At 31.5% G+C, this 18681-nt stretch overlaps 2 protein-coding genes across 8 annotated transcripts in view; one reads left to right on the top strand and one right to left on the bottom strand.

Moving 5' to 3' along the window:
• LOC126776258 (aurora kinase B) overlaps positions 1-18681 on the bottom strand; it is a 216423-nt gene that overhangs the window by 39658 nt on the left and 158084 nt on the right. The gene's annotated exons all lie outside the window — the stretch shown is intronic.
• LOC126776243 (uncharacterized) overlaps positions 1-18681 on the top strand; it is a 58251-nt gene that overhangs the window by 31101 nt on the left and 8469 nt on the right. For 3 of the 7 annotated variants that reach the window (XR_007669940.1, XM_050498557.1, XM_050498556.1), the window contains exons 3-14: positions 8494-9746; positions 9876-10083; positions 10194-10239; positions 10484-10575; positions 10674-11445; positions 11517-12209; positions 12302-12497; positions 16909-17150; positions 17279-17401; positions 17505-17669; positions 17833-18077; positions 18234-18391. Coding sequence is in view for 6 of the 7 variants with exons in the window: in XM_050498557.1 (XP_050354514.1) it covers positions 8494-9746; positions 9876-10083; positions 10194-10239; positions 10484-10575; positions 10674-11445; positions 11517-12209; positions 12302-12497; positions 16909-17150; positions 17279-17401; positions 17505-17669; positions 17833-18077; positions 18234-18391 (4193 nt within the window). In the remaining variant the exon portion in view is untranslated. Of the gene's footprint in view, positions 1-8493; positions 9747-9875; positions 10084-10193; positions 10240-10483; positions 10576-10673; positions 11446-11516; positions 12210-12301; positions 12498-13213; positions 16571-16908; positions 17151-17278; positions 17402-17504; positions 17670-17832; positions 18078-18233; positions 18392-18681 lie in introns of those variants that run through there. The other 4 variants (XM_050498553.1, XM_050498554.1, XM_050498558.1 and 1 more) reach the window with 3 other exon arrangements.

Here is an 18681-nt window from a genome sequence, read left to right as displayed (position 1 = left end):
GTGTTATTATACTTTTTTTCTAATTATTTTGCGACTTTTTCTTGACTATCGCCTATCTTGTACATTCTTCGAATTTTTGCATGTGATTATTATATTAATATCATTGATATAAAAAGTGCTATACAAAAGTTGCGCTTATAAGATAAAAAATAAAAGTAAAAGTTTGATTTAGATTGACGATGAAGACAGAATGCTTTTTTTGTTTGTCACCTACAAACATAATGTCTTTCGGTTCGCTTAGTCTTTGTATATCTCAGTGTCATGTTATATTCCAAATTCAAACGTATCTTTTAATTTTTTTTAATCGCCATTGCACTAATACTTATCAATAAGTCCAACGTACATGAGAACGTCCAACATAATACGAATAAAGTTGTAAAACAGAATTGCTCCATATGTCATTGCATCATATATGGTAACTACACAGATACAAAAATAAATTAAAATAAATTTTGTTCACGATAATTTAAAAACTAGCTTCGATGTTATGTTATTATATTTTTGTTGCCATAAGATAAAAAGTTTAATATTAAAGGAGAACTCCTTATGTTTAAATTAAATATTAAACTGTTTCATAAATATCAATTTGTTAGCACAAGTATTTTTTGACATTTTCTCGTTTTGAGAAATGTCGCGTGACGAGACATCTCGCTTTAGGGGTTAAGTCAAGAATCTCAAGTCGTCGGAGTCTGTAGAAAGGAGCATGTATCAAGGACGACTGCGCGCGCGCCGGTTGTTAACCTCGGCAAGAATGCGCGGGACCACGGGAACCGAACTTGCGGTCGCGGGACCGGTGTCCATTCGGACCGCTGTATGAATTACCTATTAAAGCTACTTATAACTAAAACAAGTATTTGCCGTTCATTCAGATACAGTTCTGCTAAAATATTTTGGTTAATAATACTCTGGGAGATTAGTACTAAATTACGATTAGATTATTTATTTACAAAAATATTGCTTTGAATGAACACCAAACATCGATATATCGTTATTGGTAGTATATAATAAATCTACTTATAATCCTGTAGTATGTTTTCTTTATATTCAACATATGTACTGTGTTATACAGTGCTGTACAAAATAAAACGAGAATGATTATTGAAAATGGATGCTTGTTTTTTTTTTAAATGGTAAACAGGCAAATGGGCTACGTAATGGTAATTGATTACCAATGCCCATAGATATTGGCATTGAAATAAATGCTTACCTTTTATTATTAATACCGTTAATGTTAGCCTATTATGGCTAGCTACTAAGATGTTATGTTATTTGCGCCTAAAATTACACTGGCTCATTTGCCCTTCAAACCGGCACACATCAACCGGAAATTATAGAGTTATAATATTTGGCGATAGAATAATTAATGACTAGATGGTACTAAATCACTTGGGTTTTCTACCACCACCACCAAATTATATAATTTTGGAGAGCTTACTTCAATCGTGTGTAATTAAATGTAATTCTTAAAAACTAAATACCACTTGAAACTATTCAATATCCTGTGATCTAAATAGCTTTTAAACCTTATATTTTTAGAACTAGTTTTTTTAATTGAAATAGCAAACGACTTTATAAGCTTGGCCTAGTTTATAGAAGCCGTATTAAAGGAATTTAAACTTATCGATACGGTTGATACGCGAAGGTTGAATTCGGTTTGCTATATATACATTTTTTAAAGGTAATGCAAGGAATATGTACGAAACATACATAAGGTACATACGAAAGGCATTATGTTTATTAGCGTTTATATATCGCATACTCGCTTCACAGCAATACAGAAATCATACCTAATTTATACGGTAATAGATAAATATCCTGTCTTATGTTACTATATATATTAATATTTTTATACTTAACGCGTACCAGTAAATAATTATTTTTAACATCAACAAATTCACTTGCCTCAGCCTTGTTCAAGTCACGAAATCGTTAGCAAGATCATGCATAACCTTCCTTAATTTTTATTTAACGGTTTTAATAATGCAAATAACCAAATATTTGATATAACCTTCGTGTGTAAACAATACTTTTATATATGTTGACAACGTTTCCGGATTTTAATATATTTACTTTAAATTACTATTTAAAATATAGTTATCAAATTGATATTTTAAGTCTTGGTGTATAAATAAAGAGTTTGCTTCTGAATTTTTGTTGATACTTAAAGATTGCCGAGATGGCCCAGTGGTAAGAACGCGTGAATCTTAACCGATGATCGTGGGTTCAAACCCGGGCAAGCACCTCTGAATTTTCATGTGCTTAATTTGTGATTATAATTCATCTCGTGCTTTACGGTGAAGGAAAACATCGTGAGGAAACCTGCATGTGTAATTTCACTGAAATTCTGCCACATGTGAATTCTACCAACCCGCATTGGAGCAGCGTGGTGGAATAAGCTCCAAACCTTTTCCTCAAAAAGAGGAGAGGAGGCCTTTAGCCCAGCAGTGGGACATTCACAGGCTGTTACGGTTACGGTTACTTAAAGATTTATTATTGATTATAACATTTGACGAGTGTTCATTTCTGTCAAGCGCAATCCATATCATGGGTGCTTTAGCTTAACAATTCATATCACAAGAAAAAAAAGAAAAAAATCAAAACTTCACGCCGGTTGCGTAAAGTTCGTGACACTCTGACAAATCGTTTTATCCTGAAGTGTTTAACGCATTCGAATCGAAACAAATGATATAATGAAAAGCGAATGATGATGATAGCAAACGAACGTTATAATTATAAATTGCTATATTATTGTTTTAACAAAGCCAATTTTATACAAAGCTGTTCAGTCATTAGTGGATAGCTTTTAAAACAAACATCCATTGATGTTGATATCGCAGTACAAGATTGAGAGAGTTCATTGAAGCGGTAATTTGTACATAACAGAAACGTGTATATTTTAATTCAGCTTTTTGTTTTATTTGAAGGAGGTAGACGGACTGGCTAATATGGCCACCATAGGCATTGGCACTGTAAGAAATATCAACAATTACTTGCAAGGTCAATGGTCCACCACTTTTGGGAATTAAGTTTTTTTGCCCCTTGTGCCTGTAGTTACACTGGTTCACTCATCATTTATACCGGAACGTAACAATACTAAGCATTGCTGTTTGGCAGTAGAATATATGATATGTGATAAGATCAAGGTTGGAACGCGCTTGCTTAAAATATGTACTTTACTAAGAACATAACATAAATCCATAATACCAAATAAAACTACATAATATGTAAAAAATACGTTGTGTCGATTTATAAACCAATCCCGATTTATATGACATGTAAATTACCACTCAAAGTATTCATAATATTATATGATATTTTACACGATGAGAATAAAAAACTGCTACCAATATGAATATTTAAAACTTTCCTAAGCGATAAAGAATGTGTGTTTATATACATTAATTGGGTATCTAATTAACTTCCAAAATAATGCTAAACTATATAATTTACGTTATCGAATTTTCAAACTTTAAATAAATAAAACTCCAATTAATAAAAATTATGTTTGTGACGAGTTGAAAGTTTTTATAAATTGAATTCTTAAATTTTATTAATCTAAAATAAAATCTAATTTAATTATTTATACGTTGTAATCTTTAGTCGTAAAATGTAATCATGTATTTCCATAAATTAACTATTATTTTATTACCTAATGTAGGTAATGATGATAAAAAATGATGTATTATGGCAATTTCTAGTTTATGAAATAATCATCTAAACATTAAAGGAATTAAGTAGTAAAACTCATATTGATTTACATTTTTTATTACTTAATTCGTTTGACAGATGTTTGTGAGTTAAATACAACATTATTCGTCATATTCGTCGCTTTTTCGTATAATTAAAAGTTGAAAAGTATATATATATTCATATATGAATATTGAATAAACTGTAAGGCCTTTTTACTTAAGTACTTTTTACTAATACTCCAAAATCATCTTAAACTAAATGATTACTTTAGGCTATATCGAAATTAATTTAATAAAAATGCAGCCTCGGGTATTTTCGATAGTACGATATTAACGTCCAGGCTTCGATCACTAATAAAAAACGTCCAGGTAATAAAAACTCGTGTAGCAATTATAATTAATAATATTTCAATTTATTGATGTTATATTTTCGATCGAAATTGGTTATATAAACCAATCGTAAAGAAAGTAGAAATTCTAAATTCTGTAACTTTTCTTTTAAATAAATTTTCTTAAATATTTTTATATAAGATGAAATCTATATAATTGGCAACGTCTAATATTTATTATTACTATTTGAGCGTGAGGTGTCATGTTTTTTATTTTCTTCTATTTTTGTGTTTAAATTTATTTTTTAAAGTTAAGTAAATACACACAACAATCCAATTATTATAGGATATTAGTACGAAACTCTTATTTCGCGAGTCCGACTGGTATTTGTTCTAATATTCCGGATTTATTTCGGCTGTTCTATTACAAACGCTGCAATCAGATGAACCGTCAGTTGTCAATATCTGTATATTAAGCAGTCGAATGTCAAATATTGAATGTTAATTTTGATAATATCGATAGTTATGCGTTAATTATATATTGAAATTATATATTGGTAAATATTGAGTACATAAAAAATTATATTGGTTGATAAAATTTCAAACTAATATAAGGAAAAATATAAATATATATATATATATATATATAAAATTTCCAAAATCATATATATATATATATATGATTTTGGAATAGTTTCTTCAAATAAATTTGACGTTAATTTAAATTAATAAATTTGTAAACGTACACATTAATAACTTACATTAATACAAAACGATAAATAGTTATAGCAAACTTTTAAGGGCATAATTGTAGTGTAACTGTTAATACACGAATATCGATAATACATGCATCGATAGTTATATCGAAGTTTGCTTCATAGTGTTCATTTCTATATTAAGCACTGACAAGTGACGTTGCTTAAATATCAAGGCTGCATTTCGATTATTATAATCCTTGATCGTAATCGCTTTGTGATGTTTATGAAAAACTTTTTTAATTGCATAATCGTTTGCGTAAGATATATTATACTTAACGTTTGCGTAAGATATATTAAGCTTCCATCGAACGAAACTGAAATATATATTATAAATGCGAAAGTGTGTTTGTTCGTAACGCTTTCAAGTCTTAACTATTCAAACGATTCTTATAAATTTGGACATGCATGTCGTCAGAGGTAAAGAGAAAAGGAAATAGGCTACAACCACCTGCCTCACCTCACATGGACGAAGGCTGCTTCGCACGCTGGTGCGGAAACTAGTTTAATAATAAAAAAAATAATGTTAAAATTTGGTAGGTTCCAAAGTAGGTTCATAAGTCAGTGAAATAATAGCTTTAGTTAAAAAGTAATCATATAACTATATATTTAATTATTTTATATATATAAGTAAATATATAACGCGAATGTTGAAAAAAATGTTGAACAATATTTAGGCCATTAGGAAAGTTCCCAATAATTTGAAACACGTGTATAAACTTACATAATATATATGAAGCTAAAAAATATACCTTTCTCAAGTAACTGTATAACTACTTTAGATTATTTTACATAAACAAATATACCTCAGACGCGACTAAAACATACATTGTACTAATTTAGTACTAGATTAACAATTTTAATTTTCTTTCTCATGCAGAAAATTAGAAAACTCATTAAGTTCAAGCACGGCGCAGAAAATAGCCTGAAAAATTCAAAAGAATGCTTTTAAAGCGCTTAAAACATGTCCATTATTTTTTGCTTGTTTTGTAAAAAAATGCTGTGAATAAAGGAAAACAAATAGCACAAAATGATATTACAATTTTTCTAGCTTTTGTTTATTGCAATTCATACTCATGCCTTGTTTATTAATTTAAGTATTTATTAATAAAAATAATTAAACATTAAAAGTATAATAATAGTCTGTAATTATTCCGCAGCTGGGACTTGTTTAAAGCTTATTCAGCCATACTATTTTAGTGCATATTGTTATTGAACGTGTAGCAAAATTTGGTCAGTTTGCATATTCATTTATTCACAAAATTTTCGTTTATCGCCGAGCGCGAGATGAATTATAAATACAAATTCAACAACATGAAAACTGTGGATAAGTTGTCGTCGAAAGTGCTTCTTCTCCATATTTGAACCCGCGATAATTAGTCTAAGCCAATAATTAGTTTGAGCCAACTTGTCTCAAAATAAGTATAAAGTAAGAATAAGCATATGTATTTATTATTTATAAGTATATTATCTTCTTGTTATACATTGGAACAAGTATTTTACTAACATCAATTATATGTAAAATAAGGTATTATTTTAATTACTGCCTTTGATATGCATAGCTTTTGTGCATTGTAGCATCGTTTTTATCTAGAAAATAGGTCAGTGGCAAGTTTGACATTGAAATGAGATTAATCTGGCGTTGTGTCTCTTTCGTGGTCTCAGGACTGCGGCCTGGCTGGACGCCAACTGGACTATCCATGAATAGAGCGAGAAATATTCGTGATAGTCAAGACTAAACAGTTTTTCTAATTATGAAATGCTGTCTATAAGAAATTTTTCTTAATTTGTGTCTAACTTAATAAATAGTGAATAAATGATATTATTTGAAATTGGACTGGACTTGAAAAATTATTAAGGTAATTTGTCTTTAAGGAATATCTTTGATGTGAAATTATGTATTTTTGAGACCTATTTACCGTAACCATAAGTTTTAATCCAAAACTATAATTTAAAAATACTTTTATTTTTGAAAACGTGTATGTTTCAATGATCAAGTAAAAAAAAAATATTATGTAGAAAAAATATATACTAATTGAATTCACAAAACAAATTTGAACTTTTAAAATAATAATTTTGAATAAGTTATTAGAATGAAAAGAATTAATTACATCACAAGTTTAAAGTAACGAAATACGTGATTGTCGATAAGCAATTTTTTTTTCACAAAATGAGCGAAACTCCTTTGATATGTAGGTACAATTATAGTCTGCCATGCGAGTTTTATGTTTACTGCACATCTATGTAATGTTATACATTCCAGATGTCACGCATATAATTTTATGAATTTTGAAGTAATTTTATAATTTAAATCCTTAGATAGTTAAAGATATAATTTAATTATATGTGGTAAAGTCCAATGTTAGTTTTATACTTAATAAAATCTTATAATTGACGTTTCATAAGTGTTTGAAATAGCCTACTGAAACTATATTTTGATTTTGGTAGATTTGAGAGGATTGTTGTTCTTCAATTAAAGTTAGTAGAATTGTGTTCTCGAGTCGATTTATTTCAGAAATAGAGGACATTACCGTGGCTTCCTTTGTCGAACTAATGATTGACGAGTCATTAGTAACCGAGGAAGTGGACGCAGTGACAATCCATGTTTATACTTCCGGTCATTACTCTCATAGAGAATTAATTCTCACATTTAAAATATATAGATTAGAGATAATAAGATTTGACTTGCTCTAATTTTGATGTTTTAGAGACTATCATTAGTCACAGCATCAATATTACGTTTCAGATTTCGTTATTTCGCCATAATGGTGTTAAATACCTAATTTATATTTTAATAAAAATCCGTATTTGTAAACGCAGTATATAAAGTAAACCAGGAATAAGCTGTTATGAAGACGCTATATATAAAGTTTTGTATTATATATAATATTACACAGAACACGCTAAAAACCTTCTTCTTAATAAGGGAGAGGAGGCCTTAGCTCAGCAGTGAGACATTAACAGGCTGTTACTGTTTACTGTGTACAGAATAAATATTAATTAGGTTATAATTATTATATATTTATAAGGTTGCGTTAAAAATGTAAACGTTATAAATTACCGCTGTATCTATCTTATTGAAAGTATTAAGATAATTATTTTGGAACATGTTCTTTTATAATTTAATAAGAAATATACCAAAAAAATATTCGTAAAAATATGTTTATAGGTTAATAATGTAGATAACAATTTTTAGAAAAAGTTCTTTATAACCTTAATGGATCTTATCGTTTCAATAAGCATGGTAAAATTTAAGCATTGATAAATTTAATAAAATATCTATAAATCTTTCACAAATGGTCTTTGCTTAGCAAGACGGTTAAAATATCTTCACAATCTGTTTATAAAAAATCTTCATATCTATTTGTTTGATTACACGATTATGACGTGTTCGCCAAATAATATAATATAATAATAATTATATGACCCATCTTAATATGTACGTAAATAAATTTTCTTATTTTGTTAAAAATAATTATAAATACAAATTTTTGTTTCCGTGTCATATTTACAAGTCACTTTAACAAATCATTACGTGCTGTAACGTAATGTTAACTCCTTAGATGTTTGTCATACACGCATGTTATTAAATGGCAACGGTTACGTTTCCATTAGGCTGTGAAGCATAGCCATACATTTTTAAATATATCCTTTTACATATAAATATCTAATTTAACCTGAGATATGTATGTATTAAAAATATTATGTTTATTGTTGCAGGATTGATCCACCGGTGACTCAGACAGATTATCAAATGGAGAATAAAAAAAACGTGACGGCGACGCAGCAACCACTCACTCAACAACACCTCTTAGCACACCATGTCCATCCCGATCAAATATATTCGCCTCAACGTTCACAGTTACCTACGCAATTAAACAACCAGTCCGCGCAAATTCAACCCAATGGCGTCATGCATCAGCTATTGCAAAGTCAATATCATTCCAACATGAATGCACGATCGCCGCTCCTTGAAAACAGGCACGAGATGTATGGAACCGGTCAAAATCACGACTACGCCAGACATTACGGAGCAAACGACAATTATAATTATGCACAGTCTCCTCCACGGCTAGAAAGGACTGAAATCCACGTAGACCAAAATGTTAACCATGAACTGCAAAACATGCCTAAAGGATACAATGCAGAAGTGTACCAAGATTACTTAAAACGAAACCCACCGAAAGAAAGTAACCAAATATATCAAAACCATCAACATACGTATAGGCCTAATGTTAATCAGTACGGGTCGAAGCCGTATCTTCCTTATTCAAATAGAATAGGACCACAGAGTAATACAGAATTGTTAAGAAGACAATATAATGAAATACAACAAATGAAAATGCAACAACAAATGCACTATCAAAATCAGGCACAAATGCATCAACAACAAAAATTTGCTGAACGACAGCTATTACTGCAACAAATTCATGGCGTTCAACCACCGCCGAATTTACAAAATAGTATATATTCAGATAGTTCTTATAGAGATTTGTATAGTAGTAAAAATGATTTCAAAGATTATAGCAGTCCAGATATACAAAAAGATATCGAAATGTACTCAAAGAACAACGAGTACAAGGATAGAGAAGGACCTACAAGGCAATATCAAGAAACACAATGGCAATCTAATCAGCCTGATTATCGGGAATCGGAGAGGCATAATCCACAAGATCAAGGCAAATCAAAAAACCAATCTTTAGTTTCGGAATTTAACATTCAAAAGAATAACCCGGGCGTAGTGTCTCCGATGAAATCAAGCGAATCCAGTTCGCCTAGTATAAAATCTCCTTCTTTAGAAAGTCGACGGAGTAGTAGTGGTACTCAAGCATTACGATCTCCAACTGCGCAACGAATACCTTCTGCTCCTGTAACTATGGCTGGGCTATTATATAAACAAGGATCTGACGGTCTTAAAGTTTGGCGCAAACGGTGGTTCGTTTTATCAGAATACTGCTTGTTCTATTACAAAAGTAAGTGTTATATATTACGTTATATATGTATATGAATTTACCCTAGACAAGTTATAATACAATTTTTTTTAGAATAACAAAAATAATGTAAATGATTAAAAAAAAATTAACAAGACATTATTATTTAAGGTCAAGACGAAGAAAAACTCCTCGGATCTGTACTTTTGCCATCTTACAAAGTATCAGCATGTACTGCAGATGATAAAGTGATGCGGAAGTTTGCTTTTAAGTTGGAACACGCAAATATGCGGACGTATGTGTTAGCTGCATTAGACCAGGAAACTATGTTGAAGTGGGTTAAAGCGCTCACTATGGCGGCTCTTATGCAAAGTCCCACGTAAGATAATCAATACATAATAAGCTTCTAGTCGAAATTGGATAACTGTCTTGACAGAGATGAGAGGAGATTAATCTTGTTTTATTGATTCTAACTGTTTCTAATTCCAGTGAACAACAGCAAAAACAAAATGACCGAGCAGCTGCGAAAACAGAGGTAGGTATTATTTATTGTAAATGAACATTTACCGATTCAGGTGACTGAGAATTAATTCGCTAGAGCGTAACCAAGGACAGATATTATGTGCGGTTAAAACTGTAAAATCATGTATGTATCTGCAAAATAACAGCGCAAATAATTATGTACTTACATAACTGAACCTTTTTCGCGTACAACGTAGTGGTAATTTTTATTTTTAATTATTTAATGAAGTAATTTAAAATTGAAGTTTAACTTGTAGGACGGAGATGAAATAGCAGGTCCAACATATGCGAATGCTCCACCGAAACCGAGACGATCTAATGATGGATATAATTCACCTAGCCCTGATATGTACGTATCTGTTTAAATTGTAATTTTAATTTATTTTAAACATTGAAATATTTGTTTTATCTTCATATTATAAATTTATTGTATCAAAAACATTACAGGTATGATCCAAATTATGATCTACTCAAAAAACCTGCATCACACTACAGCCAGGGCACCAATCATACTCGATACCAGGACACAAACTATAGCACTAAACAGGAGATTTACACACGTAACCCGCTATCACCGCCAACGCAAATACCATATCCCACAAAACGGTCTTATGATATGCAAAATCTATCATTACCTTTGACTAATACTGTTTCTGAATCACTAGATAAAAATCACACACCATCCATGTACAAATCTAACCCACAGTCCCCTTATTTTGATAGTAGGAAAAGCCAGCAGCAACAGGCACAAGATGATAAAATCGAGAGTCTATACGAAAAGCAACCAAACTACAATCCGTTCTTACAAGATTATGGGCAGAAAGTTGAACAAAAGCATAAAGACGATGAAGTTAATCAGCCACCTACTGATTTAAATAAAATATCCATTTATAATGAAAGTTATTCTGAAACTCGAAATGACCCTAAACCATTAGCCGATTCGAATGTGTACGGAAGAGATTTATATGGTGACAACTTAAATAACAAAATAAATAAACCAACAACTTCAATGAATGAGCGGTTAGCTGAAAGACGCACACCAGATGCTTATAGAAGATCTACAGCTATGTCTTCATATAACTCTGAAAAGATCGGGGATTACGAAGACATTTATGCAGGTTACGGTAACGAAAAATCATACGCAAAATCACCGAATCCATCACGAGATACCGTTAGTCTATCTAGTCACAAATCTCCGCAAGAACAATCCTTCGGTTATGTAAGTTTAACTTTCGTAGTTACTTTACTATGTTGTCAATATTTCAATTATTAATTAATTTTTATTTACAGCCGCAAGAGAAAGTTTTTAGTGGACCGTCAGTTTTACGTAGGAAGAAGATGCAAGCAAGTGGTATCCAACCACCGATGCCGAGACCACATAGTGCTGACTTCCTAGAGTATGAGTCTAAGAACGAGGCTCAAAACAAAACCATTGCCGCGCGAAACAATTATGATCCACCGAAACAACCACAACGTCCCAAATCTAGCCTTGATATCAATTCTTATTACGATCCTAGTTCAGATAAATATTATTCTGAGGAAAGCTATGCACAAAAAATGCGACAATCGGCACAATATTTACAACAGCAAGGTCTTGGACCAAAAAATATCCAAATCCCATTAGAGAAATATGCAAGTGGACTAGCTGAGAAACAATTGCATTCTCCATATGCTCAAACTATTAATAATAACTATGAAACCGAGTTTAATGTTAACCGTAATATTCGTGATAATGTGAGTTACAATTCAAAGTATAGTGATCTAGAAGGAATGAATTCTAATTGGACTTTGAAAGAAAAAGACCTAGAAAAACAGAAGGATTATTTAAACAGAAGTGGAAGCGTATTGAGTGATAGTTCTAATGTTAGTGGTTTTGTTAAAGATACTAACAGATATGACCCAAATATAGAAGGTTTTATAAGATCAGCAAGTGCCAGACTTCCTTCATCTACTGAAAGAGAAGGCGAAAAGAAAGTACAACAGGTATTTACGAGTATAAGTTACACTAGGACAATAATAATAACAATAAGTGTCAAATAATATTTCTTTTGATTATTTTGTATTTTTATTTCCAGCGTGAGGAGTCTATGAAAAGACTTTTGGAATGGAAGCAAAGGATGTTGCAGTCTCCGCTTACTAGAAAGAGTACACCAGCTACGATTTCTCTTGCAAGATCCTTAAATCAAAGTAGGCAATCATTGCGATCAGATCAGTATAAGCCTAAGACGTATAAAAACGCATCTTACAACAGCTATTCTTCAGACGATGAAGGTAGGATTCATACTTTCAAATAGTATATCTAAAAGGTTGATTTAACATGAATTGGCATGAAGAAGTTCTTAGTATACTTCTTTAGTCAACCGAAGATGACGAAAAGCATGTAAATACTATTAATAGTGCATGAATTTCAACTCTTAGCTAGTAGATAATTATAAAAAACATTTTATGTAAAACCACAACATTTACCTTATCTTACATATATAATTAAATTTATTACAGTCTATTATCATTGAGACATTTATTAATATATTATTAGCATCAAATAATTGTATTAGTTTTTTTATTAAAATAAATACATTTATTTATTAAATACTATAAAAAATATAAAAATGCCACAAGTAATATACCTATTATAAATAATATTTTGTAATGTTATAATTATACATACATATGTAATACTTACATTGACCTCGCAGTAGTATATTATAATGATGACTTCGCTTTAAGGAGAGGTACCTTCCTGCCTGCTGGGACGTAGTGTCACTAACAAGAAATTCCATTAGCTTAGTACCGGTGGTGGGTTATGGACTTAATTTTGGTGTCGTTGTATGAGTAGTTGCATTAACACATGTTTATTATAAAGTGAAAATTAAAAATAAACACTAACAAGACAATAAGCATATCACCTGCAGCAAGTGTCTTCTTACTTCTTAATAAAAACGATAATAAATATTTAATAAAACGATGGTTTCGCTTTTGCACCCCAGAAGAAACACCGGGCACTGATCTGCAAAATACGAGAGATATGCAGGCAGGAAGGTCCCATAAAGCTAATGTTACTAGCCCTACCTTAACGGGGCTGACTTCTCCGCACGCGCTTAGTTCTACTTCACTTGCAGAAAGTACTATAACCAACCAGATTACAACATCCATTACGGAAAACACATACGAGAATATTTTCTGCACAATTTCTCTGCCTAAAATAGTTACTGACATTGACGGTGACTATGAGGGTAATAAATATGACTTCAAGTGTAGTGAATCAGAAGTTTTACCACCGACATCCGGAGTATTAGAAAAACATGCATTGTCGCTTGAAACACAAGTAAGCGATAACGAAGGCTATGAAACGAATGACAGCGAAGCAGAATCAGAAGCTCATATCGAATATACAGACAACGATTTAGACGAAGTTTTACTAGCATCAGATAATGAAGTTGAAACTTGCAGTGAAAGTATCGAAATGAAGGGAAATGCAAATGTGGCTAGTCTAGTCACAGAAGAAAAAAATGATGAAAAGTCAGAAACACCTCCAGTATATCCATTAGGTGAAGATCATTATTTGCCGATGAGCCCACGGAAAATGTCAACTATTGAGCCTGCGCATAAAACGATATTAGAAAATATTAGTGTATTTGACCAAAGTATGCCTCTTAACTATGAAGATAATCCTTATGTTGAAATGAATGTGGGCATTGAAGAGGATGATATGCAAGCATATGAAATAGTTTGTGTTAATAATGGAAAAGCAGAGCCAGTTTATATGGAACTAAGTACCGTGATATCTCAAATAAAATCTAATGAAGATTTAGTAAAATCAAATAATTTGTCCGAGACAGCATCTAATTTTGCTGATACTAAAGATCAAACGTTAAAAAGAAGTACCAAAAATCAAAAAGATAAATTAGACTCCTCTGAAGCTGAAGAAGAAGATTCAGTTGATTTATCTTTTCGTAGATTTAGTATTTCTGACAATTTTCGTCCTGCTTCTTATTACCTTGGTGGCAGTAGATCCATATTAGAAAGACAAGATAGTTTAGATAGTGATATAGTACCACCTCCTCCGGTACCAAGCTCCTCACCTCCATTTGATGATTTATTGGACGAAGAATTGTCTAAATACATTTTAGATAAACTAGATAAGTCAGATATTTCACAGGATAATTCTATAATTAAAATGTTGACAAGAGAAAATCAATCAATGAATAAAATTAAAAAGAAAACCACATCATTAATGATATATGGCAGTGGTACATCAATTCATGATACTGTTTCGAGAGGTGAAAAAATTCGGAATAGTAGAGCAAGTCTAACTAGCGAAAATGATAGATCTATCGAGGCTTCTAGTTCTTTTTATAATAACTCCATCGTGGAACAACTTAATAATAGTGGTAATGAAACAGACTCTCTAAGAAGTATTAATAAAAATAAAGGAAGGTCAAGATTGTCCTTAGAATCAGATGTAAGCAGTAAATTTGAAGCTACACCTTCGAACCAATCTGATTCAATAGTAGATCTGCGGAATTCATGTGAAGAACCGAATTTCGAAAACGAAATTAAAAGAAGACCTCTTTCTAGTGACTCTATGTATGAACTTAATGAGTCAGAAAATCATGTTGATAACGAATATTCTAATGTTAATTTAGATTCATATTTGCAAAGTCTAAGAGCGACAACAAGTGAATATGATAACATTATTAATTACTCACCGTTGAATAGAATAAGCACAAACAGTAGTTTAACATATGAAAGTAATTCAATTAAAAATAATGAAAACGTTGTTGTTCATCACCGTTCTTCAAGTACACCAGTGAGTCAAAATTTAGCCTTGGTTCCTAACGAAAAAAGAAGTAGCCTAGAAACTCAAAATAAATGGTATAACGAAAATTGTACCGGACACATAGGTTCACAAAGTTCCAATAGCTCTATTGGATTACCAATTTCACCTATTTCTTTTTATAGAAAAGAATATAATGGCGATACGATTAAAAAGAAAAATTTAAATAATAATGTATTAGCTGATAAAACAAAAGAATTTGACACTGAAAAAATATCTTTAAGGCCGAGTTTTGAGACACCTGCTTCTTCATCTACGACTGGATTTCATAGCAGAGAAAGCTCAACGGAACATAGTGCACCGTACTATTATTCAGATCTTTCGTCTCAAGAACATATAAACGTTCTTCCTGTTTCACACTTTCTTAAAAATACGAACATCCATCGCAAACTAAATAATCAAAGACGAAGGGGCACAATGCAGAAAAAAAACGAAATATCACATATTCATAATCCTTTACGTAATAATCAAGTATTAATGTCTGACCAACAATTTGATTTAGCCGCGTCAGCTAGAAGTGTTTCAGTTGAATTTTTAAGTGCAGTTGAAAAATATCCAGATATTGATTTAAAAAACATATATGAATCTTCAAGCAGCAAAACTTCAAAAATTCCCGAATCTATGAACTTAATTTCTAGTCTTAGTTGTAAAAAAAATATGAACAATAAAAACTGTGATCGAATTTCATCGCCAAGCCGCAGTATGATAAATCAAAGTAGTGTTCAGGCAAGTACTTCAATAAAAGTTTCATCCGGAAGTATGTCTTCCCATTGCAGCGAAAATTCGTCTAACACAGTTTATTATGATGCCGAAGCTGAAGCAAGTGCTTATGAAAATGTTATATACCACGGTGAAAAACATTGGGATGAAGATAATCTGTGGCGAGACAATTTGAGACGGGTGTCTCATAGACATGCTCGATCTATGGATGATTTGGATACAATGCCAACAGAAAGTTCGTTATTAGATAGGTCTTATGTTAATGCCTCTGCAATGAACAGTATAAAACGTGTCAAGAAAACCGTTTTAGATAAAATGAAATCAAATAAAACCTATGTTAATTGTGATATCCAGAGTCAAGCTCAAAGAAATAGAGACAGCAACACTCGTAAAGAAATAAATCCCCAGAATGAAACTAAGGATGAAAATGACGTTTACGTTAGTCTCGCAACAGATTCTGAAGTATGCCATGAACAAACCGATGAAGGAGTATATGAACAGTTAACTATAGAATCAAGCGAGAATTCACTTCCACACAGTGACTTGGTACACGAATCATCTAAAAGTGGTAAAAAAAGGGGTCAGTTCGAAATCGATAGAGAAAATCTTAGACAGTGGGATTTAATGTCTAGCGGTCTCATGAAAGGTGAATTAGGTCGCGTGCGGAGTGCAGCCGTAGGTATGCGTGCAAGTGAACATATAGGGAGTTATAGCATGGACAATGGAACTGACAATGCAAGCAATGAAGGTATCCTATAGCATACTATGGTCCTGTAAGGTACACTATGTAAGTTTTATTTCTATTAAGATTTTACCAAAAAACAAAATCTGATATGTAAATAATTTGGCATTTTTATGTGGAAATGTTATTTATATTTTTTGTGTATTTTTATATTTTAATTTAAGGATGGGTTAAACAAGATAAGGTGTAAAAAACATATTTAGCATGCAAAACTAAACTTGGACTGTATCTATTAACTGTAAATATAATAAAAACAATACTAATATGTGAAAATGAGCACTTTATCATGTTTTACCATCAAATATTTTTTATTCATAAAACAGTTTAACTCGTAAAAATATATTAACACATATTATTAAATAAAGAAAATATGACTCTTTTAGCTTCTATGACGATGTCAGGCACAAATATCGAACCAAGCCCAAATAACAACAACAATATTAATCATACAAACCAGCAAAATTTGTCAAAAAAAGCATTTCTCGGAAGTAACACATCTATTGGGAGGAGTAATAGAGATGGCAATATACCAGTACGAGCTGTAAGTCCAAGAGTACGCTGGGTTGAAGAAAAACCGTCTAATGAGCAATACGATTCGCAACTGATTACAACCTCGCAGCAAAATGTAAGTTAATTTTGTATAATTTTATGTATAGTTTTAGTTACCAATTAATATTTAAAAATTTCAATAAGTAATCAATACTTTAGTAGAGCTAAGGTTAAATGAAGAATATTTTTCTTTGTCCAATTAAGTTAAATACAACAATGGGAGCAGAAGAGTCTTGGGCTACGGTTAGGTCTCCGTCAAGAGTTCAACAACAACCGATTAAAGCGGTCAGCCCTAGGATACGGAGGAATACAGAAAACGATGATATGGTATATTATAATAATGTAGTCTTGGAAACGTATATTAGTTAATGTTATATTTGTTTTTAATTTCGCTTCATTATTTTGTTTCGCTCTGGTTTTGTTGCGTTAGCGTAAGGAGGTTCAAAATCAAGAAATAAGTGAAGTGCCAACAGCCGGTGAACTTCTCGGAAGAAGTCATGAAGAGTTAGTTCTGCTTTTGATTCAATTAAGAAGACGCCATGCGGCGAATCATCGTGCCATTGAAACATGCTGTGCTCAAATTAGTAGCATTGAGGTGCTTTTTTATGCTTTTATGTTCTGTTACGTTTATTTTTTCGTTAAACTATTAGTTTTTGCTTTGTGTTACGTCCTTTATTTTATTATATTTTTTCATACTCATTACTCAAACAACTGTAAATCATATAACAAATGACACAAGAAATAATATTAAATTTCAGGATTGTATGAGTTCATTAAAAGCTATGGAGCGAGAAGAAAGTCTGCAACGCTTAGAACAGCTGAAAATGCAACTGATGGAACTTGAAAACCAATATGAAAAAAGCAAGCCGTTGGTACAATTAGTCGATAACATGGTCAAATTAGGGTCATTGTACAATAGACCCGGTTCTACAATTGAAAGGTTGGAAAGAAATCAGCGTTTAAGACAAAAGGTCCTCGCTGAACATTCTTTGGAGCAACAAAGGTAATAGTTTTGTGTTAAAACTTAAATTAAAAAAACAATATTTTTGTTCTAAAATATAAAGTGATATTTGCGTTAAATATATTTTTATCGGAAATAGTGTCGTTGAAGAATATTTGCTTTTGTATATTTGTACATATGTACATTTAATATTTCCAGATGGTTAGAAAGTGCTGCAGCTGGCAAGCCTCTTGAAACAGAAGCAGCTAGGGTGAGAGTTGCAGAATTATGGGCATTAGAACAAGAGTTAGCTGATGAAGCTGCTATACTGCAGGGATTGAAAACTGACAAAGACGCTATCGATTCTCTACTCACTGGTACGTTTAAAGTATTCAATAATTTGAATTGCAATAAGTAATGTATACATTTGAAGTATTTGAATTAAACGGCAACGGCGTAATTTGATTCAACAAGGCAAATGCTGCTTATAATTTTAGGACACTCTTCGACCATACATTGTTGTTGATCAAAACATTGATTGATATAAATGACGTATTTATCTTATAGTATTTTAACAATATGTAAAAATAGTATTACGTATTCAAAAAGAGTTTCAATTCGATTGAACACAGTAATTGTTTAACTTTATAAATCATTTATGTAATCT

This window comes from Nymphalis io, chromosome 20 (assembly GCF_905147045.1).
Source record: "Nymphalis io chromosome 20, ilAglIoxx1.1, whole genome shotgun sequence".
NCBI classification, from domain to species: domain Eukaryota; kingdom Metazoa; phylum Arthropoda; class Insecta; order Lepidoptera; family Nymphalidae; genus Nymphalis; species Nymphalis io.
The sequence above is the reverse complement of the archived record's forward strand: the minus strand, read 5'-3'. Positions and strand labels throughout refer to the sequence as shown.